The sequence below is a fragment of the Seriola dumerili genome, unplaced genomic scaffold, assembly GCF_002260705.1.
Source record: "Seriola dumerili isolate Sdu_G_001 unplaced genomic scaffold, Sdu_1.0 BDQW01000088.1, whole genome shotgun sequence".
NCBI classification, from domain to species: domain Eukaryota; kingdom Metazoa; phylum Chordata; class Actinopteri; order Carangiformes; family Carangidae; genus Seriola; species Seriola dumerili.
In genome coordinates this window covers 13,339,208-13,353,661 of record NW_019174343.1, presented here as the reverse complement: position 1 = coordinate 13,353,661, position 14,454 = coordinate 13,339,208, and the positions used below count along the sequence as shown (strand labels likewise).

Here is a 14,454-nt window from a genome sequence, read left to right as displayed (position 1 = left end):
ACGACGCTAACGTCAGCTGCCGTTCCATAAGTTTTCAGACTGAGAAGTAGTGGGATATTAGAAAGGATAGATAGAAAGAGAAGATAGATAGCAAATAGCATAGATAGTAAGATAGATAGATAGATAGGTAGATAGATAGATAGATAGATAGATAGATAGATAGATAGATAGATAGATAGATAGATAGATAGATAGATAAATAGATAGGTAGATAGATAGATAGATAGATCCTTTGAACACACTGTGGAGCTGCTCCTGCTGGGTCAAAGGAATTTTGAGGGGTTAATTCACAGCTATCCAGCTGGTTGGGTTTCTTTGACCCAGCTGCTTGTTTCTGCATTTTCCCACTCTGCCATTGTTGAACTGGATCCATCTTGCGTTCAGGGATTCAGAGGACGCAGGGTTGGCAGGATTTTATGGTAGGTTAATATTAAGTGACAGTAACATTAGCTGCTTCTGACCAGTGTTGCCTACTGGAACATTAGCAATAAGGTTAAAAGAAATAAATGACAATATAATGATTTTAACGTGGATGTAATATGATAAATTGTCAGTAAACTTAGCTGCTAAATTGGCAGTTACTTATAATATCTAGATAAAATGTAATATTTTGAATAAAATAAGCTACTAACTTTGGCCTCCACAAATCTAATATTTAAATAGAAGAAGAAAATGTCATTAAGCTGCTAAGTTTGGCCAACAAACATACATTTCCTACTAAAATAAAACATTTTCAAATACTAGGTGTTAAGTTTGGCCAATCAACATACTGCTGCTTACATAAGCCTCTAGGTTTTGTCTTGAAACATCTATTTTCCTGTCAAAATTCAACAACTTTACCTGCTGACTTTCGGTGTCATAATTTTTAAGTCAACACAACGCTAACGTCAGCTGCATTAGCCGTTCCACCATAAAGCTCTCAAAGTTTTCACACTGATAAGAGTGGTGATAGATAGATAGATAGATAGATAGATAGATAGATAGATAGATAGATAGATAGATAGATAGATAGATAGATAGATAGATAGATAGATAGATAGATAGATAGATGGATAGAAAATGCAGAATGCAGGGGAAAGGGGGAAAAGCAGCTTTACGCACTTTGCCACCACTGCTGGCATGAGCCTAATAACCATGCAGTGCATTCAGAAAGTATTCAGACCCCTTCACTTTTTTCACATTACCTCATAATGACGAAGCAAAAACAGAATTTTAGAAATTTGTGCAAAGTTATTAAAAAGGAAAAACTGAAACTGGTATTGAGTGTAGATTGATGAGGGGGGAAAATTATTATTCATTTTCGTATAAGGCTGCAACAAAAACTAATGTGACTGAATACTTTCCGAATGCACTGTATGTCTAACTGGCTGATTTGTCAAAAGCACATGGATGATGGACTCAACACAGCTTTATTTCTCTGTAAGGAGGAGCTGCCCAAGTGCGAGCTGAACAAAGATGAACTCTCACCCTTGACTCGTTACTGACACCGGACAACCTTATGAACCTTGAGGTTAATACCTCATGCAATACAACATCAAAGGGCCGTTTAAGTAAGATGGTGGAGTAGATAAACTCTGCTGTGATGTGTGTCTGTGTGTGTCTCTTTCTTTGTATGTAAATGCGTGTGTGTGATTTGTATCTACATACATAAACAACATAAACTAAAGGTGCAGCAGTTATTATTTAGAGTGAGACAAAGTCATTCTCTACTGACCAGGACTTCAAAGTAAGAGGCCCAGGTGGACTCTGGGTAGCCCCAAACAAACCCTACCCCCACCCGTGTCCTTTCCCCCAGTCTACTGTCTGGGTCACGAGGAGCACTGAGCAGAGATCAGAAGATCAGACGACCAAGCCCTTTCCACTCAAGCCCTCAACTCTTCACAGGAATGTCAGAGGAATTTTCATTCTGGGGTTGCTTCTTTTGTCACTCACCTGAAGAAAGAGACAAAGGCTACCACAAAAATACCACAAAAATACCATAAAATACACAAAACATCAAGCTTTCTTCAGATGCCTTCAAATATGTTTTTATCTCCAGCATCAAATCAGATCAATTAGGGCTAATGCACTTGTTTGAAAGCCGTTGTATTGATTGAAATGAATTAAACTGTTTAATTATGTACAGTATGTATGGCAGTCAGATGTTCTTTCATCTGGCTGCCATAAGGATTCATATGGTCCTAATAAATTTGCAATAACTAAAAGCGCAGTATTTTTCTGTATAAGATGTAATGTTGGAAATATGTTTTGTATCTTGCCATAGGATGAAGCTGAATTGACTTTTTTGCAATGGCTTTCACTGCCACAGTCATTAGCTCATTATTACATCTGTGGCACTTTATCTATAATCTCCTTAACTCAAATAAACTTGTCTTAGGAGGACATTGTCCTGACTTACATTTCATTTTACCCTATAATTTAATGGATAACCTAGTGGGAACCAGATTGTTGTCTTCACAAGGTGATTTATGTAAGTATACGCGCGCGCGCACACACACACACACACACACACACACACACTGTGCAACTACCAATTCAAACGCAATGGTTCCTCTTGAAGTATCCATGCCACAAAAACTTCTCACTCACTGTATGCCAAAGAAAATATACTGACTTCTAAATTACATAAAGAGATTGTTTAATTACAAAATATTACATAGATAACACATTCTTATAGAAAATGCACACAGATCTGGTCTTAGTAGTCCTGGGACAATGTGGCTCCTCAAGGTAACTTGAACCATGGCACCCCAGGGCACAGGGGCAGCATAAACCATGCGATAGAAAGCAGATGTCCATGTACACACACACACACACTTGAATCACGCACAGATGTTCATGATTACACCACGTCGAGCTTCTCGTCTTTTTCTCACACTGAAAAAAGCAACAGGTTTTTATGTATGTATGTTATAAGTATATGTGTATCATATGATGATTTGCTTGTGTTAAATCTTCTGTGCTACATTGAAAAAGGAAATGTTAATAATACACTAAACTGTGTCCTAGTGACCTAGTGGTATAAGATGCACGCAACTGCAACTGCAACTGCATCTCCAGTTCAACACCATGCTGGGGAAGTCTGTTGCATAACACTTCAGTCATAGTGAAACTCATTGTCAGTGTCAGGATGACTTTGACAGCATGAAAATACACTCAACTTAGAGCAGTACTTAAATCACAACGCTGAAGTGAATTTCAATAGTAAAATGAATGGTTCATGAAGAAAGATATATATCTTACAGTATAACAAAGAGAGTTTAACCTTTCATTTCTTCATTCAGTCAGTGCATTTGTCATTTTCCTTTACATTAACACGTCCCACTTCTCAAATGGATATATGCTCTATTTGTGTTAATGTTTTGTTTGTAGGTGTATTGTAAACACTGGCAAAGTAAACCTTTACCTCAGTTTTATTCCAACCTGTGAGAAGCTTTTATCTGCTGTTGATTACTGATGAAATACAGCCATCTAGTGTCAGTGATAGGAAATGTAGGGAGCAGACGGTGAATGACTGACATTATGTCAACAGGAAAAGCAAGAGGTGGAAAAGGAAAGAGACTTAAGACTGAAGTTAATTTGTTTTCATTTCAAAAAGTAACATGTATTTTTGTGTCATTGGAAGACAAATGTCACGCAAATATAACAACTGACAAAACAATCTCACTTCAGGGTCCGCTTAGTGGCTGCACAGGAAAACAAAAGACAGAGAGAGAGAGCGAGAGAGCGAGCTAAAGAGAGAGAGAGAGAGAGAGAGAGAGAGAGAGAACCTAGAACCGAGAATGAATGAAAAAAGGAAAACCAAAAAAGTTTCAAAAAGGGCCAAAAGTAAACATTAGAACATCTACAGGTGAGTGAGATGGGTCAGGTGAGGTGAGACTGAGACTTTTTGTTTCCAAGGCTACGCTTTTAAACTTATCAGGCAACAGATTTTGGACAAAAGGTATATCGCAACCAAACTGTTGCAACACAGACACAATATTTCCACTGTATTACATTTGACGAGAATGTTTGGAAAGCACCGCCAGACCTCTGTAACTATGATAATGTTTCATGTGCAACTTCTCTTAACAAGTGCAACTGAAACATTCTCTGTAGTGACAACAGAGTATTTGAAGAGTTCTCAACCTGAGAAGCTGTTTGACGAGCGACTATACCTGCCAACTCCTAAACAGGAAACCACCTGAGGGCAGAATTTCCTGTTTGGGAGTGAACATGAGGTTGAAAAGTAATTTCATGACTCTAACAAACAATTGGAACAAGAAATTAAATACAGTATAATCATAGGTTACCTCAACAAATTGTCTTTGCAATGTGATGCAAGAGACCAGGAGGCGTATGGCGTCACATCTGGTGGAGGTGACACTGTGTTTTGTTTTTAATGCTGTAATCAAGACTTGTGAAAATTATTATTAGGTGTTTCTTTCCTATGCCATAGATATGGAAATTACTAACCTTTGAAACAGAGATACTTTCTGTAGGTGAAAGTCCCTCAATTTTTGCAGTTATTATGGGGTAGCTAGGTGGTGGGTGAGCAAAGCGATTTTTGTTACATTGCAAGATCAGAAACCAAGCCTACAAATATTCATTCAGCATAAATAATCATTCCATCTAACAATGACCTCATGTGTGAGTGATATAAATATTTATATGTGGAGTGAAATGTTTCAGTGAAAGGTGTTATTCCGGATAAGAGCCAATGGTGGATGGATGGACGCCCTTTCCCAGGTCCGTTTCCTGTTTATGAGCAAACCAAGAAAAGTAGAGCACAGGGTGTGTAGGACGGTGAGGAGCTGCCAAACTGCTGCTGCCAACACACCAGCTCTTGTTCATGTTTCTGAAAACCCTCACTCAACCAGTTAGAGATGAGCTGCGAATACATGACACCGTTCGACAAGAAATCTAATTGATGATGGAAAGCGGGACTGGGAAAAGGTGACACACATTGAGAAAGACACTATTCGCTTTGCTTTCCAGAGTAAAGCTCTCGGGATGACAGTGTTAGTTGGTCAATAGCTGTTACTGTGGATGGATTGCCTTAAAACATTTTTGTACAGAAATCTGTGGTTTCCAGAAGATGAATTCTTCTGAGTTTATCTCATGACTTACTTACTAGTGCCAACATGAGGTTTAGATTTTTGTTTTTTAGTGAAAGAGCTGGTGATTGGGTTTAGATTCATGGTGCCCAAACAATGTGTCTTAATGACTTGACGTTTCATCAAGCATCATAAGTAGGTCAAATCTATGACTCATCCGGTTAAATAACTCGACATCTGCTGGAATGGCTGGTGCAAAAATATTACACAGATATGCATGCATGGTTACCAGACAATGAATCCTAGTGACTGGGGTGATCCCTTGACTTTTCATCAAGCGTCATTAGTAGGTCAAATCTATTACACATGCGGTTAAGTAACTCAACATGGACTGGTGCAAAAAATATTACACAGTTACAATTACACAGTGAATCCTAGTGACTGTGTTGATCTCTTGACTTTGTCCTCTAGCACCAAAATAATTGAGTTACGAGTGAAATATCTCAACTACTGAATGTATTGACATAAAATTAGGTCGATTCTTTTTTCACGGCATGAATTGTATTCACATAACTGCTAAACATGAGCATGTTCGCACTCATGTTGTTATTTCATTTGTAGAATTTGTTTCTTTTATGACACCAGAGCCGTGAACCATCACAAATCTTATTCTGGAAATTTATCATAAACAACTCTGAACTAGCCACACGTATTCCTTAATATTGCCCTCTTTATTCCCTAGACATTCATTTACTGTATGTAGAATTAACACCTAGCTCCTGCAGAGGCCTATATCACACATGCACAGGCGCAAGAGTGGAAGTGGCATTACGGTTCTTTTCATGGTTTATGGTTAAAAGAAAGATATTCTTTCTGTTTTTCCTAGAGGGCGCTCTTTTTGCTCTCTGATCAGAAAATACTGTCCCCTCTTTACCTTTTGCTCTCCACCTTGCCTCTTTTCTCAGAGCTCTCCCCTCAATCTGGGGGGAGAGGAATCTGGAATCGTTTTCCTCTAGTCTGCTCAGATGCTTGCAAGAAGTTCCTTCCACACACACACACATACACACACAGACACACACACACACACACACGCAAAGACACACACATATACACACAGAATGGTCTCTTTGGCTCCCCAGGTACTTTGTGGCTTGAATGTCTCCAGGCAGGACACGTGCTGTAGACCCAATATCACAGACACATGCGCGCGCGCACACACACACACACACACACACACACACACACACACACACACACACACACACACACACACACACACACACTCATACACACACACACATACACACACACAAGAGGATATACTTGAATGCTAATCAAAATTTTCTCATATTAGCTGAAAACCATCTGACTCCAAACTGATTCGTTTCCCTCATGTGATTTCTCTCTTCTCTTTTCCCTTCTTCAGTAGTCCGTGTAAGTAGTTTTGTATATTTTTTTTGTGCATCTCCATGGTACAAGCAAACATTGTTTCCACCAAATGTTGTGGGTTCAACTGTTACTGAGGGCTGAGAGAAGGGAAAAGGAAGAAGTGAGTGAGGGAAGAGGTGTGGGGTCTGGGATGTGGGCAGCGTTTGAAGAAGGGGAATGTATGAGACATTGGGTAAACATTGCTGCTAGCTTGAAAACACACACACATACACACACACACACACACACACACACACACACACACACACACACACACACACACACACACACACACAAACACATGCAGACACATTAACCCACACTACAGCTCCCGATGGTTCGGAGGCTTTCATTGGAAATTTAAGACAACCTGTCTCTGCTCTGCAGCTCGTGATCAACAGGTAAGTGTCTGTCTGCTGTTTGTTTCTTGTCTGCTTCCATTTCCTCTATTTGCAAGGCAGGCAAAACTGGAAATGTTCAGAACTGCAATGTGTGCTGATTACAGTTGGTTTGAGTCATGATTGCGTAAGACAGTTAATCTCTTGGCAACCTTTTGAGCATGTGCTGTACTATAAGGCTGGACATATAAGTGAGGAGGGCTAAATGCAACATTGCAAACATGCTGATAAAATCAAATTTCCTGATGATTCAAACCTTTCCTACTAATTGCTCAGAGTTTTAGTGTAGGTTTGTGTGTGTGTGCTTATGTGCGTACTTGCTTTTTTGGATATTACCGTAACCATCTACAGTTATGCGTGCAGGAAAAAAATGATTCTTCCTTCTCATACTCAGAGGTTTCAGTGCATGGAAATGTGTATGCAAAAGCAACCATTTCAATTGTGCTGCATTTCAAACAGTGGTGCATGATTTCCATTCATTTAATACATTTTATTAAGTCATGTCATAAAGAGAGGGGCTGCCATAAAAAGGATTAACATGTTTGAACTCACGCTGAAACTATTTTTTTTTCATGCGTCAATTTTCACATTCAATAGTTCCTTAAAATTCAAGGGTCGCATCTGTTCTTAAAGGGGTATTCCAGCTATTTACTGTAGTGTTGCAGTTCCGTGAAGATGAGGGACTTAAACTACTATAAACTACTACCATAAATGAAAGTACTGGACACATTGAAACTTTGACCTGCTGGTGGCACTAGAAGTAAAGTCAGAGGATCACCTATGTCATCCTCAGTGAAATATGAATGTCTCTATAAAATCTTTTGGCAATACATCGACTAGTTGTTGAGATATTTCCGTCTGAACCAAAGTGGTGGACTGACCAACCATCAGACAGACCAGTGTTGCCATCCCTAGACCATAGTTAAAAATTAAGGTCAACACTCATGCTGTGGAGGTCATTTGGGTCAAGCTCCAAAAACCCTGGATCCTACACTTCCCATAATACAGCTTGTGCCTTCAGGCTTTCTGTTAAATGTGTTATTCCCATGCCAAAGCCAGGACACCCATGTGAGATCATTTAAGAAATTTTCTCTGACTTGACTTAGCTCCTCCAGTGGCACAGTAGACATTATACAACCTTCACAGGCTTATATTAGCAAATTGAGTTTGACATGTAAAATACACTCCCATTAATCACCGTTATCTTGTTTAATTTGCAGGATTGTGTATCTCGCCAGCTCTTTCCATGGCTCTCCTGCACTGTGCCGTCATGGTGCTGCTGTGTGTCTTTCACTCTGCCTCAGCCACTGTTGTAGCGGCTATGGACTACGGGGGTGTTCCCCTGTGGATTAACCGCCTGCTGGGAGAACCCAGTGTTCTGAGCCTGCAGGGGCGGATGGACCCAGCCTGGTTCAGAGCTAACAACCCACAGGCATGTCCTCAACAATGTGACTGCCCCATCCAGTGGACCACAGCGCTTTACTGTGACCACAGAGGCTTGGCCGACATCCCTGACAACCTGCCGGACAGAACCCAATACCTGTTTCTACAGGTAAGAAAAACACTGACACAGGCACTGAGCGTGTTTTATATTAACAATGGTCTGCTACTAACCCACAGTGGTTTTTCATTTCCTGTTCACAGTGATTGACCTCCACTGCGCTACACTGCACTGTATATGTTTTATTTTAAGAGGAAGTCTGCAAAGACAAAATACATTGGGCAATGTTTTCTGTTATTCCCAGGACAACAACATCTCGTCCCTGTCCTCCTCTATGCTAGCCAACATTACTGGGCTGCGTTGGCTCATCCTGGACCACAACCAACTGCAGAGCGACAAGCTGGACCAGGCCGTCTTGCAGAACCAAACCCAGCTGTGCTACTTATTTGCCAACCACAACCACCTGAGTTCAGTGCCCAGTGAGCTACCAGCAGGACTCAAGCAGCTGCGACTGGCCTACAACCAAATCAGCAGCATCAGCCCTGGAGCTTTCCAGAATCTGCACAACTTGACGGTGCTGCTGCTGCAGGGAAACAGACTGCAAACCATCACAAAGGGAGACCTCAAAGGTAGTGTAATGTGTCATTTCCTTTGTTCATACATGCATCATATACAATTCATCTCTATACGTACTTGGGATGGGAAGTGATAAAGTACAGCATAGCTTTGTCCTGCTGTCTTGTATCTGTTCACATCATGCAAAACACACAGTCAACAAACATTAAAAAAGGGTTCCCATTACTTGGAACAGTGGCACTTTTGCATGTTCGTCCTTTTGTGACTGTCTACAATTGTCTATTTTACATAGCTTTTAGGGTGATTGGAGTTAAGGAGTTGTCTAATTCAACAGTGAGCTGATTTCACGTCTGTCAGCAAACATGTAATGCATTGTAAAATCTTGCATTCTTTCCACAATTTAATTTCATACTTCCAAAATGCTCTGCAAATGAAAATGAAACCAATTCAAATAACATTTAAACATGTGTTTTGTTGCACTGATTAGGCCTACACCCCACACCCTGACTATATACTTGCATTTAACACTAAAAATGTTTACACTCATTCTATCTGTCACACATATTTGTCAGCATTCATTTTTCCACCTTTGTTTGTGTTTTTGTCCTCTCCTATTGTCCTGCAGGTGTGGTCAGTCTGAATCTGTTGGACCTGCGTGAGAATTTGTTCTCATCTGTCCCCAGGCATTTACCTCCTTCTGTCCAGCAGCTCTATCTGTCCAATAACTCCCTCTCTGGCCTGGATAATGACAGCTTTGTGGGGTTCTTCAACCTTAAGTACCTCCGTTTACGTCGCTGTGGTTTGCAGAGCAGCGGCATCCAACCACAGGTCTTCAACTTGTCCAGCTTGGTGGAACTGGACCTTTCTTACAACAAACTTACTACCATTCCCACAGTCCCCACCACCCTGCAGTACCTCTATTTGGAGGCCAATGAAATACAAGGTGAGGTGCATACATACACAAAAAAACATGTGCATGCATTCACACGCAGATGCAGTCACCTTTCACACATTGAATGTAGAGGTGTCACTGACTTCATGTTTGGGAAATTTGAACTTCCCACACATGTACGCACTTTGATACATTTTTCAAGCGCAGTGTTAGCGAGTTACGTGGGTGACCACCTGAGGAGGTGGTGCTGAGAGAAGAAATGTGGAAAATGTGACAAGATCTGTAAAGTACCTCTATAGAAACCTGCAGAGCCCCAACCCACTTGAACGCAGCTGGCCCTCCTCACTGCATACAGACTCAGGAGGGGCTGCGGCTAGCAGGCGAAGCGAGTCAGAGATGGAAGAAGAGTGAGATCGAAGGGAGGGGAGGGACTCAGAGGGAGACATGGAAAGAAAAGAAGTGAAAAGAGGGTGGAGGAGAGAAGAGAGGAGGGAATATTGGGTGGTTGCATGAAGGGAAAGTGGGCTAGTAAAGAAGTAAGGAGAGTGGTATGAAAACATCTGTGATGGATTCAGTGGTAAGAGTGCCAGATGAGCCAGAAGCACATGCTGTTCCCCTCTTCAGTCTCTCCTCTCTTCTCTGTCTGCTCCCCATCACTGTGGCCTTTTTTTTTTGACAGATAGGATTTGTATCACAATGCAGCAGTCTTGTAGCCAGGAGCCACATTTTGACTCACATGACCATCCAGCAGCAATGACCTGGAGAGCAGCTCACAGGCTCTGGCAAAGTGAAAATCAGTTCTTGTTTGTCAGTGTGTGGTGCAGCAGACAGCGGGGCTGTGTACCATCGAGACAGACATACGGCAAAACACTTCCACAATAACACACACCTCATCGTCTAGCAAGCAGCCTTACAGCTACCGCAGTTTCTGTCTGCCAAAGCCTGCAGTCTGAGCTCAGAGACTCTCTACTACTGAAAACAAAGTGAGAAAGCAGAAAAGGGTGTTGTGGTTTCTTCTGCCTCCATTTTCACCACAGCACCTGCAAGACACCTAATGGTAAATGCAGACTAAGAACTTAGACATGGTGAACACATGGTACATGATGTGAAATCAAAGCTCTCTGGACTGCTTTAGTATCTGCAATGTTTTGACAAGACAGCAATGAGCAGATGGCTGTCACTCGGGTGAATAATGGGTCTCTAATAATAAATGTGGTCCGTGTATGTTTTAAAGAGCCTGCCTGTTTTCCGTCCCTTTACCACAGAGTTCAACGTGACCAGTTTTTGCAGAGAAGTGGGACCTCTGTCCTACTCCAGGATGAAGATCCTACGATTGGACGGAAACAAGATGTCCTACGAGCAGCTGCCATCCGACTGGGTCTTCTGCCTTCGAGTGATTGAACACATTTATGTCTCCACCCAAAATTAGGATTACTGTATGTGACTGGCCAAAAACAAAAAGATGACTCAAGATTTGTGAACTCAAACAAGTCGGCTTTAAAACTAGAAACCAAAGAAGACTCTAATTCGTTATGTCTTCAATGTGTAGATACACAGCCAGGGGCTGAAGGGAAAACTGACCCTCAAAAGATGCCAAGGCTTGAACCCATTAACTAAACCAGTGTTAATTTATCGTAATGCCAAAAGTTCCGATCAAAACATTTCTCATACCACCAATGCATTCCCATGGGTTCCTCTCTCTCATTCCAACTTTTCCAAGTTCAGCCTCAGCAGGGTTGTACATCTGTGTGTTATTACTGAATAGGAACAGTGACAAACCCTCTCATTTCTGACTGTACAGACTAATCTGCTCTGGTTAAAGTGAGCTGTTTTAGGGGAAGGGGAAATATGTATGAATGGCAAAATTCAGTAGCTTTTCCTTGCGAGAATCTGACTCAGTTAGCTGGACAATGTTAAACAGCCATTAGTCCTCTAATGTTAATATTAAAATGTTTTGATGCAGTTTTGGGAAATCTTCAAATCTCTCCTTGTCCATGTTTTTTAATTGTGATATTTTATACTGTATAATAAAGCAAGATAATTGATACAGTATGCAAAATATGCATAGTGAATGCCACACAGTGTAGCAGTGATGTGATTATGATGTCTGCTTTGGAAGATTTAAAATGCCTAAATAAAAACAATTCAAACAAAGAGACCAAGTGAAATACAATGCACATTGTTATATTTATTTCTTTACATGCATTTACTGCGTCATGATTAAATGAAAATTTTATAAGGACAATGATTTTCTCTTTGTCTTTAATAACCTAATGAAATTTTATCCATTGTGACATGAAAAGCAATCAACTACCCAATGAAAGCTTTTTAATTTTCCATAGTCTACGTATGGTCAGAGCCGATAAAGGGTATGTATAGTAAAAAGAGATTAGCTATGCTTTGTACAGTTATGACCCATTTAATATGGAAAATACAATCAGTTAAATATTGAAAATGAAAGGGCAAATCCAGTGGGAAAAGAGATCTCTGTAGCAGCAGTGTTAGTGGAGACTTCAGTTCTGTTTTTGATACCTTGACATTTGGCTTTTAATGATGCATTAAAGGATTATATCTTGGTTTATTCACATCTGTGTATAACATTTCCACAGGCTGTTTTTCAAGTCTGTGTTTTGTCATAATGTCACCTCAGTTTATTATGTTGGACTGAGGAGAGCAGGGTGTAGCTCTCATGCTGTATAGACACACAGCTCCCAGTGACAAAAAATATAGATACAGATTGCTGCTGGAGTCTAAATTAGTAGCTTCACTAACAGAAATAAATTCATAATTTTTTTTTGCCAGAGTCCTGCAAACAGAATAATTAATAAGTAAATATGTCACCCACATTGGTGCAGACCTGTGTAGGAGCTTGATTTGAAACTTTGAATATTTACAAACGTGAACTTCAGCAAGACAGTAACTGAATAAATATTATTATGATTCCCATATCTCATAATCATTACTTTCACATCTCCCCATTTACTCGGTATCTAATTACAACTAATCTCATATGAAGAAAGCCTCTCTATAGTGTATTTATATATGCTGGAGCATCCTCAGGTGGATCAGTCTCCTTTAATCTATAAAATCAGTGAATCATGAAATGTTTACACAGCGCTGACGCACTGGTAATGTTACTAATCACATTTCCTCTTAATGCCACAAACCAAGAAAGGTGATTTATTAAATTTGGTTTGGAGTCATTGTGTTCCTATTTGCTTAAATGGTGAAGAGTAATCTTGCCTTTCTCATAATGACAGTTCTTCCTAATAAGAATGATGTAAAGACCCAATAATTCATTCATTACAAGATAAAGATCACGTAACTCAGACGGTTTCCTCATAATTACAAAATGCAGAGTCAGAATTATGAGATATGCACCAACAGAAAAATTAGTAGGAATGTTCAGTTTCACAGTAAATGCAGATCAAGTCCATAAACTATCATGTGCTTTATTGTTTATAGTGTAACATAAAATGTAAAAATACTATATGATCTCACTTTGCAAAGTGACTGTGATGGTTTTGATTAACTTAAGATGGTTACACTCGTGGGTGAAAACAAATTTTTAATGTTGCCATTCTACCAGTGGCTCCCAACATTTTTGGGTTGTGCACCATTAAAACAAACCAACATTTACTCGTTTTCATATTTCATATATTGACAGATGAAGGATTTTCTGCACTCTATTAAACTCTCCAATATTTCACAATAGAAATGTTCATAACATCATTTTCATTTTTGTAAATCACAATCCCGTTAATCATCTTGTGTCCACTCAGATTTATGGATCCCTTTGGGGCCTTAGCCTCCAGGCAATAATGTGTGTGTGTGTGTGTGTGTGTGTGTATGTGTGTGTGTGTGTGTGTGTGTGTGTGTGTGTGTGTACGTATGTGTGGTGGTGTGTGGTGTGTGTGGTGTGTTGTGTGTGTTGTGTGTATGTGTGTGTGTGTCTGTGTGTTGTGTGTGTGTGTGTGTGTGTGTTTTGTGTGTGTGTGTGTGTGTGTGTGTGTGTATGTGTTTGTGTGTGTGGTGTGTTTGTGTGTGTTGTGTGTGGTGTGTGTGTGTGTGTGTGTGTGTGTGTTACGTGTATGTGTGTGTGTGTGTGTGTGTGTGTGTGTGTGTGTACGTGTATGTGTGTGTGTGTGTGTGTTTGTGTGTGTTCCATGTACCATTACTAAAGCCATTGCCATATTTTCCAGGTGACACCATGTCTTATAAATGCTGTGAGTGTGCTTGATGGTCTGATCAGAGTCTTGCTATGTCTGGACCAACTTTTACCAGAAGCAGGAGTCACTCACACAGAGTTCCTTTGAGGGACGAGTATTAACCATAACAGTCTGTGTAAGCTTGTTCCCAGTGACAACCAGCTGCCAGCAGTGGACAGCGTAGGTATGAAATCATGATGGATGGGTTCATGGTTCCATGTTGCTGCTGAGAGGCTGTAGACATGATTCAAGCAGACTAGATGTTACATCAAGCTTTCTTTAAGCAATATTTTTACATTTTGGGAAATAAGCTTATCAACTTTATATATGAAGCTTAGTTAGCTTCAGGAAAGTAGCTAGCTTGGCTCTGTACAAATAGACTCACCACCCCTGATTTGTTTCTGTATGGATTAAACAAAAAAGATATAGCATGTTAATTAATAAGTATACACTTGATTTTCTATCATTTGAACAA

At 40.2% G+C, this 14,454-nt stretch overlaps 1 protein-coding gene across 1 annotated transcript; it reads left to right on the top strand.

Annotated features, from left to right (window-relative positions):
* The first annotated feature begins 6,840 nt into the window (after positions 1-6,840).
* Positions 6,841-11,896, top strand: LOC111221895 (lumican-like). The gene is made up of 5 exons (XM_022745486.1): positions 6,841-6,865; positions 8,083-8,414; positions 8,608-8,932; positions 9,505-9,822; positions 11,037-11,896. The coding sequence occupies exons 2-5, from the start codon at positions 8,109-8,111 to the stop codon at positions 11,198-11,200; spliced, it is 1,113 nt and encodes a 370-aa protein (XP_022601207.1). The 5' UTR covers positions 6,841-6,865; positions 8,083-8,108; the 3' UTR covers positions 11,201-11,896.
* The last annotated feature ends 2,558 nt before the right edge of the window (positions 11,897-14,454 follow it).